The sequence below is a fragment of the Podarcis cretensis genome, assembly GCF_951804945.1.
Source record: "Podarcis cretensis genome assembly, chromosome: 2".
NCBI lineage: Eukaryota > Metazoa > Chordata > Lepidosauria > Squamata > Lacertidae > Podarcis > Podarcis cretensis.
Genome location: NC_137171.1, coordinates 58,587,960 through 58,614,173, shown reverse-complemented (window position 1 = coordinate 58,614,173; position 26,214 = coordinate 58,587,960). Strand labels below are relative to the sequence as shown.

At 41.2% G+C, this 26,214-nt stretch overlaps 1 protein-coding gene across 1 annotated transcript; it reads right to left on the bottom strand.

Moving 5' to 3' along the window:
• Window positions 1-7,459: 7,459 nt before the first annotated feature.
• Window positions 7,460-20,031, bottom strand: UBE2B (ubiquitin conjugating enzyme E2 B). Its single transcript, XM_079967770.1, has 6 exons — window positions 19,841-20,031; window positions 14,243-14,323; window positions 13,487-13,512; window positions 9,838-9,927; window positions 8,391-8,479; window positions 7,460-8,026 (listed from the first exon to the last, which is right to left on the bottom strand). The coding sequence occupies exons 1-6, from the start codon at window positions 19,882-19,884 to the stop codon at window positions 7,898-7,900; spliced, it is 459 nt and encodes a 152-aa protein (XP_079823896.1). The 5' UTR covers window positions 19,885-20,031; the 3' UTR covers window positions 7,460-7,897.
• Between the last annotated feature and the right edge of the window lie 6,183 nt (window positions 20,032-26,214).

Genomic DNA, 26,214 nt, shown 5'->3' with positions numbered 1-26,214 from the left:
TAAAGCACTTTTCATGTCAAAATTTTACTCAAGAAAAAGAAAGGGGAATTTAATACCAGTGTCACGCCATCAGTTTTTAAAGTGTGTATCCAAAAATTTACAAAGCATCCCCATCTGTCTGTAAAAAGTTGCCATACATTTTCTTTACTTGCTTTCATCACTTTTGAGATGGAGACTCTATATTAGAGACGGTGAAGCATAGATCAAAAGAATCACATAGACATCCTAAGAATACACACGTTGTAGTGGGGAATGGAGCCATGTTCTTTTTGTAGTTTGTCCTCATGTTACAAAATTCTTTTTGCCAGCTGATCCCCACAAGAATACAGGTTCACAGGCCTTTAAGCTGTTGTGTAATGTGTTCTTTTTAAAACAAGCTTGTAGAAATATTTTGTGAGCAGCTGTCTCTATACTGAACTGAATTTTGTGTGTGTTTTATAATAAAATTGTAGCATTTTTAATTGTAGTGTTTGCAACTGTGTTTTAATATGATAGCTGTCTTCAAACCTAAAAGGTCTGTTCTTGTGTTGCTGCCCTCTGGACCTCTCATGGAGGGGGCACCCAAAGAAGGACTCAGATGATGAGCACAGAGTCTGGGGTGGAAAGGTGGTCCTGAACCATTTAAGGCTTTATAGCACTTTGAAATGGCCCTGTAAACTACGTGGCAGCCAGTGCAGTTGAACCAAGATTGGCATTGTATGCTCAAACCATCTTCCCCTGGTCAGCAGCCTGGCTGCTGAATTCTGCACCAGTTGAAGTTTCGGAAACCGTCTTCAGATGCAGCCCCATGTATAACGCATTGTAGTAAACTAACCTAGAGGTTACCAGAACATACAGGACAGAAATTAGGCTATCCCTGTCCAGACAGGGATGGAAGGCACTCCCCACCACTGAGGTCACCTGAGCCTCAAGTGACAGTAATGGACCCAGAAGTACCCTCAAGCTGCGTACCTGCTTCTTCAGAGGGAGTGTAACCCCATCAAGCGCAGGCAACCTCCGATCCATCTGGTCTAGGGAACCACCCACTAGCAGTGCCTCAGTCTTATCTGGATTGAGCTTCCATTTATTGGCTCTTATCCAGTCCATTACCAAGGCAAGACAACAGTCTAATACATACACGGCCACACCTGCAAATGTAAAAGAAAGGTAGAGCTGTGTGTCATTAGCATACTGCTGACAACTTAGTCCAAAACTCTGGTTGATCCCACTCAGCAGTTTCATGTAGATGTTAAACAGCATGGGAATAAAATCAAACCCTGAAGAACCCCACATTGAAGGGTCCAGAGCATGGGTAGGCAAACTAAGGCCCAGGGGCCTGATCCGTCCCAATCGCCTTCTAAATCCGGCCTGCGGTCCGGGAATCAGAGTGTTTTTAACATGAGTAGAATGTGCTTTTATTTAAAATGCATCTCTGGGTTATTTGTGGGGCACAGGAATTAGTTCATTACCCCCCCCAATATATATATATATATATATATATATATATATATATATATATATATATATATATAGTCCCCCCACAAGGCTTCAGGGACAGTGGACTGGCCCCCTGCTGGAAAAGTTTGCTGACCCCTGGTCCAGACGGCCGAAAAGCACTCCCCAAGTATCACCCTTTGGAAATGACCATCCAAGTAGGACCAGAACCACCACAAAGTGGTGCAACCCACCCCAGCTTGGATAGCCGCTCCGAATGGTTGATTGTATTGAAACATACTGAGAGATTGAGGAGAATTAACACTTTCCCCATCTCTCTCCTGACAGGGTGACTAAAGTAGTTTCTGTGCCAAATTCAGGCCTAAACCTCGATTGAAATGGATCTAGAAAATCAGTTTCCTCCAAGAGCACCTGGATCTGGATTTAACCATTGTGGCTAATGCCCATTGATAAATCTGTTTTTAATGAATTTGTCTTACAGCTACATCTTGTGGCAGTGAATTCAATGAATTATTTCTGCTTTGTGTCACAATGCAAATTCTGCCCTTGCCCTTTTCTGGCCTATATCAATGGCCAAGCCAGATAGTTCTGATCAGACTCCTACCTATAGTAGACCACAAGCTTAACACGAGTCAACAGTGTGGTGCAGCAGCAGAAAAAGTTAATGCTATTCTAGGCTGCATCAACAGAAGTATAGTGTCTAGGTCAAGGGAAGTAATAGTCCTGTTCTATTCTGCCTTGGTCAGACCACACCTGGCATACTGTGGTGTAGAGTTCTGGGGGCTGTAATTTAAAAAGGATATTGACAAGTTGGAAAGTGTGCAGAGGAGGACAACCGAGATGATCAAGAGTCTGGAAACCAAGCCTTATGAGGAACAGTTGAGGGAGTTGGGGATGTTTAGCATGGAAAAGAGGAGAGAGAGAGAGAGAGAGAGAGAGAGAGAGAGAGAGAGAGAGAGGAGATAGGGTAGCCATCTTCAAATATCTAAAAGGCTGTTACAGGGAAGATGGAGCCAACTTGTTTTCTCCTGCTCTGGAGGGTAGGGCCCAAACCAATGGCTTCAAGTTACATGAAAGGAAATTTTTCCTAACACTGTGAGAACTTTCTGGTGGTAAGAGCTATTTGACCATGGAACGGACGTCCTTGGAAGGTGGTGGACTCTCCTTTGGACATTTTAAAGCTGAGTTTGGATAGCTATCTGTCATGGCTGCTTTAGCTGAAATTTCTACATTGCAGAGGGTTGGACTAGATTCCCCTCATAGTCTCTTCCAACTCTACAATTCTATGATTCTGTGAAGCTCACTGCATTTTGTAGGAAAGAAAATGGCAGCACTGGCAAGTCTAGCTGCTCAGGCTCAGTCAGCACTTCTATAACTGCTGCTGTCGGGGTATTTGTGGCTCACTGCCAGACAGCCTATAAGGAGTATTGAAAGGAACCCTAGGCCTGCATGGCTGGTCTCTATACATACCACATTGCAGGAAAATAAAAATGTTAGTGCTACTGCCATACCAAAATAAAGAGAAAGGTGGGAGCACAAGGCAGGTTCTGTGTCAGTTACTCACACCTATTTTCCCATGGTAAATGATATGCTCACTGGAAGGACAGATTGTGAAGCTGAGGCTCCAATACTTTGGCCACCTCATAAGAAGAGAAGACTCCCTGGAAAAGACCCTGATGTTGGGAAAGATGGAGGGCACAAGGAGAAGGGGATGACAGAGGATGAGATGGTTGGATAGTGTTCTCGGAGCTACCAGCATGAGTTTGACTAAACTGCGGGAGGCAGTGGAAGACAGGAGTGCCTGGCGTGCTCTGGGCCATGGGGTCACGAAGAGTCGGACACGACTAAACTAAACAACAACAACAAAGCAATGAGCCTGCTATCTGGTTCCAGTTCTTAGGGTTCTTCATATATTACATCTCCGTTGTTGTTGTTGTATGGTAGCTTGTTAATGGTCAGGCAAAATTGATATTTGTGTGACTTGGTCATTGAGAGGGAAGAGCACACTAACTGGCCACCGACTGTTTCTACATATAGGGACTGAGAAAGGAAAACGTTTTTTTTTATATAAAGAAGATTGGCTACATAAAAATGCAAAAGCTTAGTTTCTATGTTCCACACACACAAACTTCAGCTTGAGATGTAGACATTAACACTTGGACGGTCTGTAACAGTGCCATAACTGTTCTTTCGGTTTGAAGAACTTCCAGGAGGTTGATGATATGTGACAGTCAGGGGGCAGAGGGAAGGGGGACAGTGAGGAGCACTTTGCTTTCCTACCTCACCTCACCTTTCTCTGTTCTGAAAGTGCCTTCCATGCGAGTGGCTTTCCCTCACAGCATTCCAAATGAAACCACATGTGATCATTTAGAGTGGATAAACAAAGCAGGAAAAGGGTTAATTGCCCTCTGCTCCCAATCACCTCATCTGTAGTGGCTATTCATGTGGGGGAAAGACTGTCAGGTCCGTTTGACATGCTTGCTGGCAAAGTGCTTCCAAATGTACCTATGTCACTACTACCAGAGGCCTGCTGTCATATTAGGCTAGGAGATTCCTTTCCCCTGCTGCTACCAGTAGCACAGCTCCCCTGTGTGGAGTTGTCACATGGAGAGTACACTCTGCCACATTTCAGAACATAGGAAACTGCTACCTGGGTCAGGTGTAAGGAGCCTATGGCCCTCCTGGTGTTGCTATAACTCCCATGCTTGCTTGGATTCAGCAACACATGGAGAGGAACAAAGGTTCTCCACACCTGATCTAGCAGGTATTGCCTGTCTTCCCTGGAAACAGACTCTATTACATGTTCTCACAGGTTTGATCCAGGGTTGGTGGGGGGAAATATTCTCTACCACCCCCACCTGACTCTGGAAAGATATTCTCAATTTTGTCTGCCTCACTTGCAGTTCATGCTAAGCACAATTCATCTTATCTGCATTTTCTCTTTGGTTGTACAGTTCTAACCTACCAATAACTTTTATGAGTAAAAGTTATGACAGGAATTTGAACTATGGAAAGAAGCAGCAGAAAATTACTGCTTTATTACTGTGAGGCTCCCTAGAAAGCGTATGACCTCTGACGTAGGGACATGGACTGTGGTTGGCAAGGAGAAAATTTCTGTGTTTATTTTCTTTAAAAAATATATTTTAAAAATCCCCAAACCCACTCACATTTTATCATTTTCTTATCCCAGCAACCATTACTGATAGCCAAAAATACCCACCCTAATACCACTAGTTAATTGTGAAGCCCCTTTTCCTACTGTTGGGTTGTAAACTTGCACTATCTTAATCTGCTTTTACACCTATTATTGTGAGAGAATATTAAAGTCCTTCTTTAATGTAATGCAAGTGATTGTTTGTATTGCCACCACATCTTTCCTGGCCTTCTATAAAAAGGTTAGCCACTGAGAATTTGATAACATTTCCCAATCCTTTTTAGAGTTTCCATTCCTACAATTCACCAAGCAAGCATATTCTTTAGCCAAGGTAGTGTTTATCTTTCATTTAGCAAAGGCAGGACTTAAATGACCTAGTATGCCTGTTAATGAGAAGGTTGTTATAGTAACATGTATTCTGATATCAGTACATGGGTGCTATTTATATAGAAGTAACATAATCTTAACCAAAACAAAGATCACACATGCATAGCAGTTAAGGAAAACTGAATTAGATGCTTGTGAAATAGCTGCAATGATAGAGCACAAAAGAGAAGTCTTGTACTTTCTACTTTGGTTATTAAAGAATTGTACTTCTAGCCGGTGATTTTGTACAAATCGTTTCCCACCATGTTCACCAGAGTACATATGAAGGTAAATTCAGAACATTTCCTAGTATTTGATATTACTATTAATGTTGTGTCTTTCATAAATCTGAGTTTTCAAAGTCATAGTAGGATTTTTTTTTAACAACTTGTTTCAGAATTGTAACTATACAATTGAATTTTGCAACTGAAATGATCTAGGATTCCAGTTCCTTAAACCATAAAGTACTAAATGCATCTGAACTTTCAGGATTCTTTAAGGGTATTAAATAAATAAAACCATATCATACTTTTCCTTAGTTTTGAATTTCTCACCATGTGACACTGGAAATATTAATTTATTTATTTTTATAAAAATACCTTAACTCAGCAAAATTTTGCTATCACCAGTATTCTGACAGTACCCAAAACTTTTACCTTTTACGTTTAAATCCATGGAAACTGTTCAAGTTCTGAATGAAAGCCTGATTCAGTAACAGACTTAATGAGGGCAAACTGAAGCTTAAACCACACAGGACAGAATGCTCCTGGCTGGTTGGAAGATAGCTGGGTTTTCAATCAGCCTTGGATAGGGCTGCACTCCCTCTGGACTTATAGTTCAGGTGTACCTTTGCAATCAACCCCGAGCCTGGATGGGTTTTGACAGCATGCAGCAGCACTTTTGCACAGCTAAGGTTAGTGCAAAAACTGTGCCTGTTCCTTGCAGTATCAGGCCATCGTTAGCACGTAACTTACTTAAATCTCATTTGGACAACTGTGACACTCCACATGAGACGGTCTCTGAAGAGTATTCAGAAGCTCAAGTTGGTTTTGCGGGCTGCACCCAGTGAGGGGGGCCAGCTGTCAGGGGCATGTAGTTCCCACGCTTTCGCAACTTCATAGGCTAGCAAGTCTGTTTCTAGGTAAAACCCAAAGTGCGAGTTGTGTGGCCTGTGAAGTCCTAAACGACTTGGGACCGTGTCATCTGAAAGTCTGCATTTTCCACCATATGAAGCGCATTTGATGGGAACTAAAAAAGAGGACCTTTTCACCTGCTGCTTGCAGGCTCTTGAATGCCTTGCCAAGGAAAAGGAAGGGGCTAACCAGGCTTGACGAACTACCACCAGCAGGCAAGTACATTTTCATTTATACAGGCCTTAGACTCAACATCTGGCTTTTTAGTTATGTTGATGTTTGTTTTAACTGGTTTTCAAGAGGTTGGAAACTGTTTCTCCTGCCTTGATTTTATTTTGTTGCTGTTCTATTGTACTGCTATTGTTAGGCATCTTAAGACCCATTTACTGAAAAGGTGGGATAATAATGTAATAAGCAAACGGGAAGCATCTATGCAAAGGATTTCTTGTACTTGCTCATACCCATCATGTAGGAAGAAGTCCCATTGATAAAAAGTGACCTGGTCGTTAGAGCCATCCTGTTTTCCTCAATCTCCATTTGAAACAGGTTTAGATTCTGTTAAACTGGAAACCTTGCTGTATTGATGTAGTTCCAGATTTTGCCTACAATAAGCAAGTTAACCAAAGGCTGCATCTCATGGTGTCCCTCTACTCACAGAAGGCAGGAAAGCCATTTTTACTGCTTCTCCTTTCTCTCCCCCTCCCAAATCTACTATGGAACTGCATGAAAGGTAACCTGGAAAGATTTGGCTTTCCATTCACAGAACTTCCTCTCTCCTCTGAGCAAAGAGCTTTCTTTAAGCAGAGGTAAAATGAGATACAAGGCAGAATTACCGCCTGCATGTGATTAAAACTCAGTTGTTCGGGCATATACATAGCTATGGCAATGCATTAGTGAATGGCAGCACTCTCTGCACCTTGTCCACTGGCTCTGCTGTGAATGGTTTTGGCCAGTTAAGAGTCGCCAATGTAATGACTAGTGTTAAGTTTGGATATGGGGCACTTATTTGTGAGTTGCATGTCTTGAGTGGCATGTCCATCTTTTTTGCCACTTTATCCTATCTTGCATGACTGGCAAAAGGCAGCTTATGTACCAAGCTCCCCAAAGAGAGAGCACCATATAAGAAAACGTAAATAATGTCAAAAACTGTGTTGAAAAAAAAATGGAGCTCCAAGTACTTCTCTACCACACCAAAGTGCTGAGAACTGTAAAGTTCTTCCAACACTGGTGGGGGGAAAAATATTACCTAGGCAGAATTTTAGACTGCACACATGAAAGGGCATCTTACATCTTAACAATGTATTTTTGTAGTTAGATCTGCATGCAAGCGATCTGTGAGCCCATGGAAAACTTGAAAGAAGTGACAGAAAAATGTCTTGCACTGAGGTTATGTATTTCAGCTTTACATGAAATATTTTATATATAAAACTCTGTTAAGTGATTTTTGTCCAATTTATAAATCTAAAGAATTCAAAAATAAGGCATTCAATATTTTGAAAAAAGTACAGATTTACAAAATATGTATATTCTGTCATGAAAACTTCACACCAACATTATACACTTTGAAAAAAATACAAACAGGATATATTACAAATTTATGTAGCAATAACTTAGGTCATAACATGCAATAGAAAGTACATTAATCAAGGTACACAAGCTTTTAGAGTTTTGAAACTGAAGGGCTTATTTTTGCAAACACATCTGTATGCAAGTCAAACGTGGCACTTGAGAAGTTCTGATAGCATTTCCTATCGCGAGTTAAATTGTACATGATGATTATGAGGATGTCGGTTAATGAAGTAGTTATCTCTTATGAATCATTCCAACTTTGTTCAACAATAGCCGAAACTCTTTTTTCATATTCACGCTTGTTTTCCTGATAAAGTTGTGCAGCCTGACTGTTGGCAGGACTATTTGGATTGGGTTCGTCAAGCAGCGACTGGAAAGAGAAAAGGAAGCCAAAATTGGGGGTGGAATATAAAGCAGCAGCCATCAAAATGAAGAGATCTAACCAGAGTAGAATGCCATGTTTGAGGGTTACAACAAGCCCAGGCCCTGTTCTTGCAACATTTACATTTAATATTACATCTAAACTGATACAGTAAAAGAAAAATAACTGAATCCTTTTGACAAGCACTTCAGACAAAATGAGTAGCCATACAGTTACTAGAAATAGTTCAAAATATTTACTGTAATAAATTGCTCAAGATAGAAAGGACTCAATCTTCATCAGCAATTTTCCCCATCAGCTTCTCAGATGAGTAGACTACTATGAAGAGCAGTATGTTATTTACTAAGATTACCTGAATTGAGGTTAAAATAGATGAGACATCATACGTAGGACTCCAGCGATTCTGAAGGATATCTAAACATATGCTACCATCTGCATATACTAAAATGAAAAGAAGGTTTTAAAATTATACCACTGTTATTTCAAGTATATGCCAGTTTAATGCTACATGTGAACGGGTGATGCATTTCTCCAAAAGTTCAGCATTTTAATTCATATTGAAATCTTCATAAACATGCATAGCTCATGCTGCAGAAAATATATAGAAGAGCATATTGCACACTAACTTTTCACCTATGAGGCAACCTGCAGTTAATCTTGTGTGGGCACAGGTTAGAAGTACTGGTCACTAGGCATTTTGGGAGGTAGCATCCATTTATTTATTGTTCACTTTTGGGCAGGAAGAAAATCAAAGTGAAATTCTCGTTCCCAAGACGGGTTTTTCTGCAGTTCAATGTGCTGATGGAAACTCATGACTCATAACAATCCCAATGCAAAATCTGAAGATAATTATATGAAAGGTGTTCTGTTTCCTTTGATTTGTAGCAACAGAAGAGGAATCCTCTCACTTTATCTCTAACCAATCTTCCTAACAAAGTTAAAATATATGGGTCACAAATCAGAGTTCCTCTATGCGTATGTTAGTTACACACACTGAGCAGGGACATAAAAGTTCCTCTCCAAAAGGAGGATCAATCCTCCTTCACATTATGGGCTTGTAGGCTCACTGTCTCTCTTTAAAACAGTGTATATTGTCTAGCTACATTTGACATCGCAGTAAGAACAATCTCTCATTCCTCCTCACTCTTCAGCTGATGAACAGCAAGTTGCTTAGGCTACAGGAAGAATGGGAGGAAAGTTTTCAAAAATATTGTACACAGGGCCTCAATGTCTTGTCAAATGATTGAATCAGTGCTTGGACAGCATCAATACTGCTCCCTGTTAACTGAGCTCTCCTTGCCTAAAAGAGAAGCAGCCATATGCTATACACAGAGGATTCAGCAACAAATTTTGAGACAGAAAGCTTCCAAAAAGGAGCACAGATATTAAGGAAGATTACAGCTCCAGCTGCAAAATTCATTAAGGCTTGGGATTTTGCAGATGTAGGGGGCTGGATCCAACAGAGGTGGCCACTCATGCAATGTATCTTCCCCATTCCCCACTGTACCCTCCAAAGCAATTCCCTTAATCAGGAAGTTCTTTTGGTCTCTAATAGAACAAACTATTTCTAAACTTAATTAGTTTCCATTTATTTTTCTGACTGCCAGTATGACATGGCTGTTCAGTGTTCAGATATTATTTTAATGAAAGTATTGGCTGCAGGCTGTGAAGAATTTCTGTGTTAAGTAGTTGCCATGACAATTACCTTCAGCAATTGATATGGATATTAAAACTTTGTTAAAAGTCAGAGGGCACATGCTTGCACCTAAGGTTTTTACATATTCTTCATGAAAACTTACCATTGGGATGAAACATTTTTGATAAAAACCGAACAGTTGGAGGCTTATTTGGATATTCTTCTGAAAATTCTATTACTAGTTTAAAGGTACCTGTAAAAAAAGAGAGAAAGGGGCGGAAAGGGAAACAAACAAGAACAAATCATGTAGATGAAGCTGCTTTTAAAAGCCTAAACATGACATTTTATTTAATACATTTGTATCCCATCTCATAAGGCAGTTTAGAGTTATGTAACAAAGCTATTACAAACATCTTAAGATCGCAAATATATAGCGGAAAAACTAATTCCTTTCAAAAGCACTTATGATTAACAAGAGGGCTACTACTCTTGAAATAAAAATAAACACTTAGTCTAACATTATTTTTAGAGTTAATAAAATGCTGCAGTACACAGCTATGAATAGAAATAACATCAGCATCCTGAGAGTATCTTAGCAGCCTGCTCAAGAGAATATGGAGTAGAATCTAAAACTGTGTAGAAAAATATGCAGATGAATCAGGTATATTCCTTTTGAATTTCCACAGGTTGAAAATGTAACATTGGTTTGGTATTAAAAACCAAACACAAATGGAGTTAGATAAATGTCTGGCAAACCTATTCAGCTCAGATATTTATGAGTTACATAACAGGCATTTTAAGCTGGTGCTGATTAACTGTTCTAATGAACAGGTCTTCATACATTATACATTTACTACAATGAAAGTATTTCTGTGAAGAAAGCAGCATGAAATCTATGCTCGAGATCATCATGTGATATTTCTCTCTTTCACACACACATACATATATGTGAGATACAGATACATTTCAAGGATCTGAACTCATGCATTTCACACTGTTTCTAAAAATACTGTAATAATGTGTTCTATGTGGGGACAGAAGCTGAATGTGTAAATTGGCCTGAAATTATCCAGCACAATCAAACACATCCTTGGAGAAAACAAAAAGAAAAAAAGCTGGGCAGTTGAGGACGAAGCACTATACACAAATGAGGAGTTGCATGCCTATATGTCTAAAAATGCCAATGTTTCAAAAGAAAACTTGCTCCCAGGACAGTAAGTACAGGTGTGCTTTTCTTTCTTTTTTTCTGGAGCAACCTGGTGCCCTCCAAACATTTTGGATTACAAGGCCCATTGACCTCAGCCATAATTTTATTTTGAAAGAAGTAACATTCTCTTAGGCTTCTAGTACCTACATTTTCAGCAGTAATTTGAAGCATGCCTCTATTTTTGCTGCTTTTGTGTGTTTTTCGCATTGAGAAAGGGACACTTAAAAAAAAAGAGAACCGTCAACATTCAGCTAACAGCCTTGAAGCCCTCACTACATCCAACTGGGTATCAAAAGCTAACAGAATCTATGGGCTGGGTCAGAGACAAACAACTTACCATCAAATAGATTATCAGAAACATTTGCCGTCATTTTTGTGATGACAGCCTGCGTTTTCCCTGCACTAACAAGTTCCCCTGGGCTATACCTGAGAGCCTCAGGTGTCTGGAGCTTGTAAGTAGCCATTTACTTCACTACAGGTGCTAAGCAGAAATTATCTTGACGCTCTACAAAAAACTGCTTTGCCCCACCTTTTCAACTACAACTGACAGAATCAAGTTTAAAACACACACACAAAATATGACAGGTTACAGGAAGTTGAACCTTCCGCTGATTTTTTTTGTAGGACACCCAAGTCTCATCCACTTTACCTTCTAGTGTGAACCAGAATAATCAGTATGAGCACAGAACAGCTCTATGGTCATTAAGACTTACAAGTTTGCAGGAAACACTTATATACTAGTTCTAAATAAGACCAATACAGATCTTAAACAAAAGGTGGGGAGGAAACACCCACACAAAATTTTGGAAATTCAACTTTAAAAAAACAACCCTGTTCAAGACACAACACTAGAGAGTGATAAACAGGTGGCTTTAAGTCTGCTTCACACTGCAAGAACAGCCATATACTTTACTGTGGTTATTTTCACCGAGACAGTTTTATATACAGATCAGTTCAAGGGAACGTGAAGTTGTTTTTATTTTCAGTATCAAAAGAGGAATCAGGATCATGTGCTATGGGCAAAGCCAGGCATTACCAAAAAAAGCATGAAAAATGTTGGAATGAACTAATGTGAACTTCTCCCCAAATCTTAGCAGGCTCTACTGAATAAAGCTCAAAATCATACTGAAGGTCTGGTTTTAGGTACTATCCTTGAGTGGGGCTATCGCACGCTTTCTCTCTCTCTCTCTCTCTCTCTCTCTCTCTCTCTCTCTCTCGCACACACACACACACTCACACCACCCCGTGGGCCCACTCTTTCCCAGTTGAATATCACATTTGGAAGACACCCAAGCTGTCCATCAACAATTATGTCTGACTGCTTTATTCTACGCCTAAGTGCCTTGTTGATGGAAACTGTGGCTAAAAGCCAAATAGCTACTTTAGCGATGCCCAAGGTCTTGGGCATGCTCAGTAATATTTTGGGGGGGGGAGGGGGGGAACAACAAAATTTCAAAATCTATTTTCCATGTGTTGTGGGGGAGTTCTATTCAAGAAATACAAGTCCAAAGTTCAATTGAACAAACAGAATCTGTCTCGGGGTTCTTTGGATCCCTGTGTTATGTCAGGGTCTCCATTTTGGCAAATATGCAATTGTCACTGGAGATAGGAATTTTGGAATAGTCAGAGGGAGCTCCAGTAGAACCAGCTGCAAATTCAAGCATTAAAATATTTCCAAATTGTCCGTCATGGTTAATTTATAACTTCTCCAGATGACCCAATTTTAGATTAGGGATGTGACAACCTACTTCATGAAACCATCAGACTGATTAGCACTTTGTGTTCTCGAGCTGCAAACCTAAATGATAAAAGACCCTTTTAACTAAGTGGATTTTATTTATATTGTACAGTGCAATCCTAAACAGGTCTACTGAAAAGTAAGTTTTGTTGACTTCAATGTGACTTACTCCAAGGTGAGTTGGGTTTGGACTGCAGCCTTAGTATTGTGGTCAAACAAGTAAATTTACATGATTTAAAGTACTAGGACTTCTTGCTAATAGGCACTGTAAGAATAATGGGCTTTAAAACAGGTAGTTGGTTTTTGTTAACAAGGTTTACATGTATTACGGGTAGGGAGCAAGTGGTACTGTGGTCTAAACCACCGAACCTCTTGGGCTTCCCAACTGGAAGGTCAGTAGTTCGAATATGCATGATGGGGTTAGTTCCCATTGCTCTATCCCAGCTTCTGCCAACCTAGCAATTCGAAAGCATACCAGTGCAAGTAGGTAAATAGGTACTGCTGCCACAGGAAGGCAAACGGTGTTTCCATGTGCTCTGGCAATCATCACTGTGTCCTGTTGTGCCAGATGTGGTTTAGTCATGCTGGCCACATGACCCGGAAAGCTGTTTGCAGACAAACGCTAGCTCACTCGGCCTGAAGTGAGATGAGCGCTGCACCCCAAAGTCGCCTTTGACTGGACTTAACTGTCAGGGCTCCTTTACCTTTGCTTACATGTATTGCTACTACAAGTGGAATGTTATCCTCAATATAACAATATCAGACAACTATTACAGGTAACATATGGCAACGTAATGCAAGATTCCTGTGCTTAGATTCTAAATTTCAGAAAAGCTACCAGAAGCAAAAAATGTTTTAAAAGCTTACCATCTTCAAAGGGAGTACCTTCTGGCCTGGAAAGAGACATAATACAAATTAATTATTCCTTAACTGTAAATGAACAAACAGAACTCACAAGCTATTTTCTGCCATTTAGGTTCCCATAAAGCAATGGCCAGTAGCTTGGTACAGAAATGTGTTACTGAAAATATATTTGATTCCCAAACTCTAGATATTGCAGTGCCTCTGCAAAGAGTCTCACTTGCAAAGCTATAATTTGAGACAATACATTCACTGGAATTTTCAGCCAAAGTGCTCAGCTTGTTCCACTCTCAATTAAAAGCGCCATGCTTGTACAATTACATGCTATATCATAAGAAAGCTTAAAAGAGAATGATTTGAGAGGGATTCAATTTAGTGCTAAACAGATTGCTCCATCAACACAAACATTTGTGCCCCTTCCCCTGCATGTTGTTCAGGGGGTTCGCCTGACCCTACCCCCACCCCCACTTTGGGCATGTGTGTGTGCAAGGTAGGAGAGGGGGAAGCCCCGCTGAGCTAGCAGAAGTCCTTGCATGGGCTTCCACTGGTGGGGCTTATTAGTTGAATCCTATCCTGTATGTTCCATGTTGCCCTGTTAGACTGAATACTCTGGAGTGCAAGACTGGGCCCTTAACAATCTGTTTCCAATGATGTGCTCAAATGTTTCAGTCATGATTTACCATTTGTGAAAGTGACACAGAAAATAAATAACTTAGAATGTATTCATTCATTTCCTTTATAATGAAGGTAAGGCTCACTTACCCAAAAATAACTGCATTCCATTGCATTATGTTGTTCTCAGATGGTGCACCACTGACCCCCACGGGTGGATCTTCCTGTAATCTTTAAAGAAGAAAGCAGAATGCATGGAGACATTAAAATAGTGCATACACACTATTCCAGCCAGCCAGCCTATCAGCCATGCCTTCCTTTATGATATTCCACCAATTCCTCCTCCCATCTGGTTTTCTGTCTCCTCAGTGGTCAGCCAGCATTCTGTGGAACATAGGAAGCAGCCTGAAAATGAGTCTTATCTAGTTCAGTATTGTCTACACTAACTGATAATGGCTGTCTTGGGTTTCAGGCATGGGACATTCCCAGCCCTACCTGGAGTTCTTGGGGGGCTGAACCCGAGAATGTTTATATGCAAAAAATATGCTCTGCCACCAAGGTTCAGTCCTTACCACAATCCTGGACTGAAGTTCCTTGTTGCCAACCTAATCTTCTGCACTCATTCTTTTACATTTCAGCACAGAAAACACTCATATTTTGTCTAATTTACTTTAACTGTATAGGTGTCTATGATGATTATCCTCTTTTCTACACTTGTAAGAGGAGGAGAGTTGGGGACACTTGCACATCTTTTCTCAGGCTTAGCACTTCTGGTGCCTGATGTAAGCAAAGCTTGTCTGTTCACTTATGCCACCACGTAAGTAGTGTTGGTAGTCAACCTGAGATCAGCTTTGCGGTGGCTATTGCTGGGTACTGAGGCAGGGACCATCTGCATCCAAACAGATGCTCTACCAGCAAGCTGTGTCCTTCTCATGAGCATTCAGACCATCACTTGAAGATAACTATACGGAAAATGAACTGTTATTTGTTTACATATTGGCAAGTATCTACTGAAGCCATAAATTATGTCTGTTTGAAACACAGAACATTACTGAAACATCAGGCGAAATCAAGACCCTTTATTCAGCTGGTTTGTCAGCTGTGGGTTAGCTCCACTATGGTGGCTCATGCACTGGTGACCTTTAGGATAGACTAACGTAATGCGCTTTATGTTGGGCTACCCTTGAGGCTGGTATGAAAGCTGCAGCTGGTGCAGAATTCCACAGCCCGGTTGCTATTGGGTGTTGGCTACCAACAAACTAACACCTGTGTTGAGGGAGCTGCACTGGCTATCACATGCTGATTATCTTTCTTCAAGTTCTTACTATTGGTATATGAAGTTCTAAACAACCTAAGGCCAGTGTACTTCAAATACTGCCCTATTCCATAACCCCTGCTTGAACTTTGTATCCTGCCACATAAGACTTGTCAAATGGTGCCTGGCTATCCTCAACAAGAAATTGTGAATTTATAGTGATGGCATGGGATTATGGAACTCTATACCTAATGAAAGCAAGTAGACATCATCTGTAATGAGTCTTAGGTGCCAACTTGCGTTATTATGTCACTATTTCAGCAAGCTTTCCCATGGAAATAATTCATAGTTTTCATAACCTTGTCAGGTGACCCAGACTCTACTTAAGCTTCCTAAATGTATTTTGCTTCAATTTTATTTATGTTGCTCTGGTTTTGAGATTGTGTACACTACAGAAATATATTTTATCTGGGTTTTCAGTAGAGAAATGATGATCATTCATAATATCTGTAGTGAGACAGTGCTGTTCTATTTTGGTTGGTGGAACAATTTGATTTCAGAGTGTGCTGTGCCAGCCCATTTCAACCCACCTCCATATGTTACTCCATTAAAAAAAAAAAAAGTCCCAACATGGTCAAGATGCATCTTTTTTTAAAGTCACTCAGTTCCTCAAGCTGGATTACATGCAGGGACATCTCTTAAAGAAAAGCTGAAGAGACAGAGTGAACTCCTTCCATGTGGCAAATATGACCTCCACACGCTTACTTTATGTAACACAAGAGCTTGCCTTGTTATGCCAGTATTGTATACGGACATTTTTACAGCAGAACTGCAATATTAGTGATAGTCTGTTAATCATGTTTATTTAAGAGTTTGCAACATTTTGCAGAGGAAAATTAGAGATTTAAGACACTGAAATAATTCTCTGTCAGTAGCCCTCACATCAAAAAGTACATTTCCATTTACAATGGTACTTCGGGTTACATACGCTTCAGGTTACATACACTTCAGGTTACAGACTCCTCTAACCTAGAAATAGTGCTTCAGGTTAAGAACTTTGCTTCAGGATGAGAACAGAAATCGTGCTCTGGCAGCGCGCAAGCAGCAGGAGGCCCCATTAGTTAAAGTGGTGCTTCAGGTTAAGAACAGTTTCAGGTTAAGTAAGGACCTCCGGAACGAATTAAGTACTTAACCCGAGGTACCACTTGGACAAATGACCATATTCCCACAACCACTGTATTGGGAAGGAAGACTTGCAACAGAGTGGCATTAGGAATAACAGCAAATTAACAGCATGCTGCATTGTCAGTCTACATACAGTTCCTTGCCCTTAAAACTACCCTGCATTTATACAGCTCTCTTCTTGGAGCATGCTCAGTTCAATCAGTTTAATGTCAACAGCACAAGCTACCTAAAACCTTGGCTGGAGAGCAAAGGAACGTGACTTCTTGCTACATGATAGCCAGCTTGCATGCCAGTGTCTCAGCAAAAGCATTAAGCCCCATGTGCTGTTCAGAGATAGCTTTGGTTCTTGAAGCTTCATGAACACCATGCCGTGAAAAGCCTTCAGCTATGAAGATTTTGCAGCCCTGACTGGGATTTCACATGCAAACAGAGTTAATTGAAGATTAGAGGGAGCAAGGATGCCATTTACTACTAAGTCAGCCTAAATGAAATAAGACTTAAGCAAAATATACCTTCCTTAACTCAGATGGCTTGAGTGCCAAATACTCAACATTTATATAGAAAATTTCAAATGTTCAAAACACTTCACATACGTTATCCAAGAATATTTAAAACAGTTGAGGCGAGCTTTGAACTAAGTGTTTCCTGACATGAATCCCAGTTTCTATGTCAAACCAGCTATCTAGCATGCACTTTGAAACAAACACATTCCATTTTGAGATTTCTAGTGCCAGATATTTCCCTATTCAGTAGTTAAAATGTCTTCATCAATAGTGTTACGTGGAGTTGTTTAACAAATGTCTAGGCTAAGGATCCCTTATAGTTAGTGCATTTTATGTCCTCTTTCAAAAGGACTATCCTAGCTCACACAACACTGGATTTTAAAAAAACAACTAGCAAGTTAAGTGCAGTTTAATTTCTAATCATAACCTTTCTAACTTTTGTGTCAGTTTTCAAAACACTGGTGCCTTGGTGAAAATATTGCTTGGTTCTGGGGTCATAATTTTTCATGTTGTTCCAGATGCAACACAAGTTGCCTTAGGGCAGATTTTAAAATTTAAGTCAGTATAGTGAAACCAGTAAAACAATTATTAAAACTAACCTGGAAGTATAAAGGCCTAGTTCCCATAGTGAAATTTAGCTTGACTGAGGAATGTATAAGTAAGTTCAGTTCCTGAAATTAATTCCGATACATTTATTTCAAAGTAAGCCTTGCTGATTTCAATGGAATGCATTCAAGAAAACAGTTCAGGATCACAGCTTTGTGCAATACTGCATTGTTGGATACGGCCACCGTGTCACAGCACCAACCCATTCTGTGGCATAGCATAACCACATTTGCCATACTGGGGAAATACAACTATCTGCAGTCCTATGGCAATTCAGCAGCAACTGGATCCCATCTTAAAATGTTCACCTGTTCATACAATTATTTTGTTTCTTTACTCCTCTATTAATTCCAAATTTAAGCAAAATTGGAGACCATATAGCTGTCTGTACACTTAACAACATCCATGCTGTAATAGTTCCTGTGTAATGTTATCTAAACAATATTTAAGTATTCAATGTACATATTGTAATTTGATAGAATATGCACAGGTTTCTTTGTAGAATCCATTTGCAGTGCCAGGAAAAGCATATTTGGATAGGATGTCTTTCTTGGCAACCTGCTTGAGAAAATAAAATGGCCATTATTTTGCCAACTTCAGCATAACCTTCACAGATGCCTCCAGATGTCAGTAAAAGCTAAGAGGCAAAGAGCAATTATAGGAAGCAGCCCTAAACAAACACGGAAACAACACAAGCCTCCATTGTAATAGGCACAAACAACTTCAGTGTGAGAAAGTTAGCATCTTCTATAAGCCACGACTAAAATCATCGCATTCACTTAAGCACAGCCAGCATTCTCCCTGCTTTTGAAGAACACAGCTGGTTATATAGCAAAAATTTAAAAATTGAATGTTTATCTCCACCATTTCCCCTATCCCTCCCTACCCAGGAAGCTATGGAATTCACAGGCCAGCCTTTTAAAGAGTTTATATTTCTGAGAAATAATTCATATACCAATTCTCTTTGAATAGTCCAAGTCATAAGGGAACAGAGTAGAGAGAATACCAAATGCACTGAAACTCTACTCTGGAGCAGATCCTTGGGGATTAAAAGATTCAACATAGCTAAACGAAAGAGGGGGACACTGGACTGGAAGGAGTTTTATTTACAGCTCCACTGTTGGCTCACTGGGTAACCTGAGGCTGTGACAATGGCTTCTTTTATTTTTGAAGCATCACATTGGCAAGATGCTTTGGGATCAGTGGATGAAGAGCATAGAAAAACTCTATTAAACGGAAATAACAAAGCTTGCATTTAATACAGCTCTGTGGCCTACCAGTTTCCTTCCTTAAAAAGAAAAGAAAACCAAACCATTGAAAATCATTTCTTGGGCATACCATTTACCGTGGCTTTTATGTAACAAACCCGTTTTCACACTCGGCAAACCCCAAAGGCAGCTTGCATGCTGAGTACTTGGAGGGGTGGGGGTGGGTGCAGGATAGAAAAAAACAGGTAAGAGGCGACTTCTTAAAACCAGTGACCTAATCACTATTTTGCATAACGTCCCATGCTATAAACAAACTGGCTCCCTAGGTCATTCCCCTGAGTTGGGGGGGGCCTTCATCTGTACCTGTGACGTGGTCAATCCAGTCTATTTCAATCCAACTCCCTTATATCAACAAGACAAGTATTCTACAAAAGGGCGGTCAAAGCCAAAAAATAGGGGAATGGTCTCTCGAATCAGTTTGGCCTCTCTCTTATTTTGGGGAGGGGAGGTTGTTTTGAAGAGAGAAGAGGAAAAAACCCCAGCAAGCTTCTTAAGTCTTTTGTCTAGCACAACCCTTGTTCTTATAGAAGCACCTTGACTTTCTTCTTCTTAACAGAAGGGGAAGGGGAAGGAGGGAGGGTGGGGGGCAGTCTGGGTGCGGGGCAAGGGCAGATCTTTTCGAGGGGAGGAAGTGGAAACTCTTGAACTCTTTGTCCTCCCAGCAGGTTTTTTTGGGGGGGTAGAGACGGACAGGCGAAATCTAGAGTTGTTCTTCCCCTCCGCCCTAAACACAAAAAGCCCCCCCCCAGCTCCTCTGGAAGGGCAAAAGGCAAAGGTGAGCAGCTAGGCTCTCCCAAGGGGGTCCCCAAGAGCGAGGGGGGGACCCCTTCCTCCTCCTCCTCCAGAGAAGGCGGGAGGGAGGGGGCGCATTCCGGCCCTGGGAAGCAGCCAGAGCTCTCGGGAGGAGGAAGGAAAGGGGAAGAGCGCTTACCTCTTGAAATCTCTCATTAGCCTCCGCCTAGCTGGGGTGGACATGATGCTCCCCGCTCCCCTCGGCTGCCAAATGAATCCTCGGGCCTCCCCACCTCCCAAAAAAAAGGCCTCAGCACCGCTGGCAACGCCGACGTCTCCCTCCCCGGCGGCCGCCTGCTCTCGCTCTGCTGCTTCACAAACAACTCCGCAATGGCGTCTCCCTCCGCCGGTGGGGGAGGGAACCAGCCGCCCTTCGCGGCTGTACCACTGCGCCTGCTTGGGGAGGGGACCCAGAACGCCTTAGGGATGTACCACTGCGCCGGCCTGAAGGGGGTGAGAAGGCTTTTTTCTCTCTAGCTCTCTGAGCGCGAGGGTGTCGCCCTGCGCTGTGATTGGCTCTCCTGTCCTCCAGCAGGGCACGGGTTGCTGCGCGGATATATTTTGCAGATCTCGCCTACAGCAGCCTTCGAAGGCGGAGCAGCGGCTGCCGTGCGTGTGCCTCGGTGCGGGCAGGAGGCGTTGAGTTGTCGGAGAGTGTAGTGACGGTGTTTTTTCGGGAAATCATTGTTCCCTTTATTTCTTAGCTGTCACAATATCGTTGTTTATTACTTAGCTAAGGCTACCGCCCTAGCTCTACTTACCCTTTTGAATTTTCTCCGAAGTAGAAATGGTTTGGGTTGCACTGTTAACCAACTATTGTACATCCTTATATAAAAGTGCAAAGGTAGCCTTGTTTATCTAAAATCCAAAGTTGAGGAAATGCCTTTATTGGAGCCAGCCAAAATGTAAAACAAAAATAAACCCATCTTGAGCTTGGTTCTTAAACTAACCTTATGCTGCAACATTTTAGCCTCCCGTTTGTACTTTTTTGGGTATTTTTGTTTTTCGCCTCTCTGTCACAAATCTTACCTTGATGAAGTATTGTGAATAACTCGGAACACCTACCACAATTTCGTGGCTTTTTGGTTGGTCTGAATACAGACTCGTCCAACAAGATTTTTTACATTTCTATAGCTGCTGTATAGCAGAAATTCTCGTTGCAACTCTGAAAGCAAAATACAAAACCACAATACATTTCATTATTATTAAAATACAGTATAGAGCAATAAAAACTAATGCTAGTTTAAAAACAAACAAACATACCCTAAAACATATTCTAAACTCATTTAAAAAGTCAGAGGTCCAGAGTGAGAAAACAGGTTTTAAAAAACTGAGTAAATAGTATGGGATAGGTGCTCCTTATTACAGAAACCAACATATGAGGGTCTAGTTAGTAGTTGTTCCTGATTTCAGACACCATAACTTTACAATATTTATGGGGGAAAGGAATCTCTTCCATTCTTGGTTTAAGAACCTAGATCTACACATGACCTATAAATGCTTTCTGAATACAGTATAAGGTCCACTGAGTTCAGTGTATTGTGTTTCTCCAAAATGATTAGTGCAGATGGTTGTAGATAATGGACTGCAGTCATCAGCAGCACATTTACTTAGAAATGGTCAATCAGTTCAGCAGGATTTACATCCTGGTAAGCATTGCAGCCTTAAAACCTTGACTTTATATAAATGGGCTCCTTCAGGATCACAGCCTAAAGATGCAAACCTATGCACATTTGAGAGTAGATGAAGGCTACAATCCCAGCTCCACTTATCTGGAAGTAATGCTGATGGAATTAAATAGGACTTACTTCTTAGTATACATGGTTAAAGGTAAAGGTAAATGACCCCTGACAGTTAAGTCCAGCCGCAGACGACTCTGGAGTTGCGGTGCTCATCTCGCTTTACAGGCCGAGGGAGCCGGCGTTTGTCCGCAGACAGTTTTTCCGGGTCATGTGGCCAGCATGACTAAGCTGCTTCTGGTGCAATGGGCTTGTGCAATAGGATTGCAGCCTTAATATGTTATTGTAGTTATTCACCTTTTTCACTTAAGTGAAACTTTTTTCTATTTGCGGCATGATGTAATTCTTTATTCATCAATGTATAGTATGATTCACTTGGTAAGGATTCAGAATGGATTACTGTATTGGTTTTTTACTGAGAATAATAAGTCAAAACATAATTGACCTTGTTGATTCCAAAAAGCAACAACACCATAATCATACTAATTTAATTTTCTGGTTATGTAGGTTCTTTTACATAGTTGCCACCTCATAAATTATTGCTTCCTCACTGAAGAAGTGATAGCATCTGATTTTGGTCCAGATTAATTCCAAAGTGTCAGATGTTGCCCAGTGCTTTTAAAAATAAAAAAATCCCATTTGACTGGCTGTTATCTTTTTCTAGTTTGTCCTGTAGCTACAAATCATCTTACATTGGAGTAGGGGAGAGAAGAAGACTGGATATGGCATTTTATCTGTCCTGATTATTTTGATCCAGTACTTTTTGTGTTTCTAAAGTCCCAGTATTTAATTAAAAATTAACTTATGTATAGTGCAATGCAATCCTTTGCATGTGTACAGTAAAGGTAAAGGGACCCCTGACCATTAGGTCCAGTCATAACCGACTCTGGGGTTGCGGCGCTCATCTCGCTTTATTGGCTGAGGGAGCCGGCGTAGAGCTTCCGGGTCATGTGGCCAGCATGACTAAGCCGCTTCTGGCGAAGCAGAGCAGCGCACGGAAACGACCTTCCCGCTGGAGCGGTACCTATTTATCTACTTGCACTTTGAGGTGCTTTCGAACTGCTAGGTTGGCAGGAGCAGGGACCGAGCAATGGGAGCTCACCCCATCACGGGGATTTGAACCGCCGACCTTCTGATCAGCAAGCCCTAGGCTCTGTGGTTTAATCCACAGCGCCACCCGCGTAACCCCATTTGGTTTCCAATGCTTTAGACTGCAATCCTGTATCCATTTACATGGGATTAAACCCCTTTGTACTTAATTAGTTTTACTTCTGAGTAAGATTGAGGATAAGACTGCAAGCACTGGTTTTCAAGTGAATGATGTGAATTGAAGAGGCTGTGAAGATTAGTTCATTTCAGTATTGGAATCTGGCATGTCTGTCTAAAGTGCATTATTTGGAAGTAATTCACATAGGCTATGCTGTGGATCCAGTTAACTCAGGATGGAACTAACCTGTTGCTAGAAGAAGGCCAAGTGCTTTGTTTAGGAGCTCAAAGCAGGTGGGGGAGTGCTGGAAGTGTAGGAGCTAGGTAGATTGTAAGGAAGTGGCGCCATTTAAAATGTAGTTATCACAATGGTGGAAATCAATCCTAAATGCAATTACACCTCCATAAGTGGATTTGGGAGCATACTGTAAAAGGTTTATGATTGTTGTTGTCAGAAGCAATGTCCATGAAATTGTAGAGGCAATTCAGGGAGTCTGTATTATAACCTGGCTCTTCCAAAGGCAAGAATAACTGAATTGTGAAGTCCCAATGGGTATGAAATAAATTGGTATGCAGGAACTGACGGCTAGTGTAGAATAATCTCATACAAAGCCAGAGGGCAGTGCATTGACAAAGTACCACTATGCAAGTCAAGAATTGTTTCCATGTAGTCAAAAAACAGGGACGCAGGTGGCGCTGTGGGTTAAAGCCTCAGCGCCTAGGACTTGCCGATCGAAAGGTCGGCGGTTCGAATCCCTGCGGCGGGGTGCGCTCCCGCTGCTCGGTCCCAGCGCCTGCCAACCTAGCAGTTCGAAAGCACCTCCGGGTGCAAGTAGATAAATAGGGACCGCTTACCAGCGGGAAGGTAAACGGCGTTTCCGTGTGCGGCTCTGGCTCGCCAGAGCAGCGATGTCACGCTGGCCACGTGACCCGGAAGTGTCTCCGGACAGCGCTGGCCCCTGGCCTCTTAAGTGAGATGGGCGCACAACCCCAGAATCTGTCAAGACTGGCCCGTATGGGCAGGGGTACCTTTACCTTTACCTTTACCTAGTCAAAAAACAAAACATTATCTAGTATTCACTGGTCCTGTTAAAAATGTTGCATTAAACCATAGTTCAAAATAAACTAAGCATTGGTAGCTAATGGGGTATCCCCTAGATGTTGGTGGACTACAATTCTCATCGTCACTGACCATTGGCTTTTCTATACTGTAATCACTTTTTGCAATTTTTATGTCTATCTATCTGCATGGTACAGCAACAGGATTCCTGCTGAAGCAGACAGCAAGTATTGCCGCATATTGGAGAAGTGCTGTGACAGCAGGCCTCCTCCCAACCCTCATGCCTTACCTGTGTCCTTTGATGGCAGTGGCAGCAATGTTGCAACTTATACAGGATTATTGTCAGCTGTGAAAATGGCATTGTGTGGTGTGGAAGTGTGGGGGAAGGCATTGAAATGTCCAGCTGCCGCCATGAAATGAGGGAGGCATCTGCTTCTGGTGTCACTGGCAGCATCAAGGCCATTGGTGATGGGAACCCTGGGGATGGGTGAAGCAATATAATTAATGGTCCTCAAAGACCATGTTTTCCCTACATCTGTTATCATGAGTCACATTGGTCCTTCTGGTGAAGACACACCCTCTAGAGAAGATTGGAGTGCACCACAAGTTAGAAATGAAGAGAGACCAGGCAAACAAGCTTTATATACACAACTGGCGAACGGGAGAGGATTTTAAAGAGGGCAATTCCCGACCCAAATGCAACAAAAGGTATTTCTGAGGACTCAGATTGATCCATGGCTCAGCAATGAAATAAAGTAATGTTATAAGAAAAAACTGCTCCTTTTCCCTTATGGGGTATCCAAGAGCCCGTATAGAGTCTTTAAGTGGGTTCCCTATCCATAGGAGAAAATAACAGAGGCCGACCAGAGTATATTGAGAAGCAAAGCAGATAGTAAGCCTGATCTTTATTAAACTGTTGCAACAGGGTCCCCACTCACCATACAAAGGAGGGAGGAGAGAACCCAGAAGAATGGTGCACATAGACTTTTGAAAATGCGCACCCTGTAGCCCAAGACCACCCCCTAAAACATCATACATACATCACAGGAGGTGGTCTACAGCAGAAATCCTGTCAGCCAGAATACCTGATAATAGTCACTGATTGCATTACCTGGGCAGTCTGGTCATTCTTTTGTGATGGTTAATACTTTAGTTTCTGTATGCAGGTCACAGGCTCACCCTATTCATACACAAATATGCCTTTAAGACAGGATTTGTAAGCAAAAGACAATGGGGAGGCTTCCTCATTTTCTTCCTCCTTGCAGAGAAATATTTGAGAGAGTCAAAATGGCTTCAGGATTGCTCTCTTGTACTATTTCAGACACGTGGCTTATATACATATGCATGTGTTTGCCTTGTAAAGTTTTGAACATTTAATTTATATTTGAGACCTTGGAATTCTTATAACAGTAATAACAAACCATTTCTAGGCATATGCCATGTTAATATACTACATCGTCACTGAATAAACTACCATCTCACCACTAGACCTGTACATCTGATATTAAGAGGCAGACTTTTCAGGTTATGTAAGGCATCCTGGCATGCTTCAGCATCCACATTTCTCTTTGTAGCAATTAGCAACTGCAAAACCCTATCTGGATTTTACTAAATGAGCAGAAATTTGAAAGATTTAACTTTACATTCCAGGAATCATTAAAAAGCCTTGAAAACTCAGCAGCTCAAAAAACTAACTGAAAAAGTACTATTTTGGTTTTATAAATTGTGCTGTATGGGTTATGATTCCCCCAATCTGTGTATGAAAGGAGCAGTTCTGGACCCTGATAAAAAATTTTGCACAGAGCAACAGTCCTGTAGGGTGTGTGGGTGTGTAATGGCACTGACTTTTAGGCAGTCAAGAGAATAGAGCACTTTTTTCCTATGCACCTTCTGAATTCAGGCTACACAAACCCACAAACCCACCACTGATCAATTATTAAAGGTTTGTCCTAAAGGAATAGCATTTAATTATGAAGTAATAAATAACTGTATACAGTGCTTTTTTCCCTTTAAAAATGTTTAGGGGTACTCTCATTTTCCTACTCATATTGAAATACTGCCCCTCAATGAGGCCAAACTTAGATTCATAAAATGTTTAGGGGTATGCATACCCCTGTGTCCCCCCCAGAAAAAAGCACTGACTGTATATATAAGATACAAATTGTTTCATAATTTAATACTACATTGAGGTGGTTGCTTGTAATAGTTAAATCGGGGTATTGTTTAAAAGGATGATGGATGTCTTAAACAGAAATTAATAAAAAAACTTCTCAATTCATTGGTGGATAGGTCATAAGACACTTAGCTCATGTACGTGGTAATTTTGTTCTATAAGCTTTTTTTGTTCAGCTACTGAAGGGGTGGCAATAAATGGCTAGCTGGATCTAGATAACACTGGTCACCAGTGTCCATTAACTTTGTGTTCTGTTTTGTTTTTATATTTTTATTTTAGAAATTGGTGTGCCTTGAAAGAGTCCCTTGTCAAGAAGAGGTGTAAACCTAACAGCA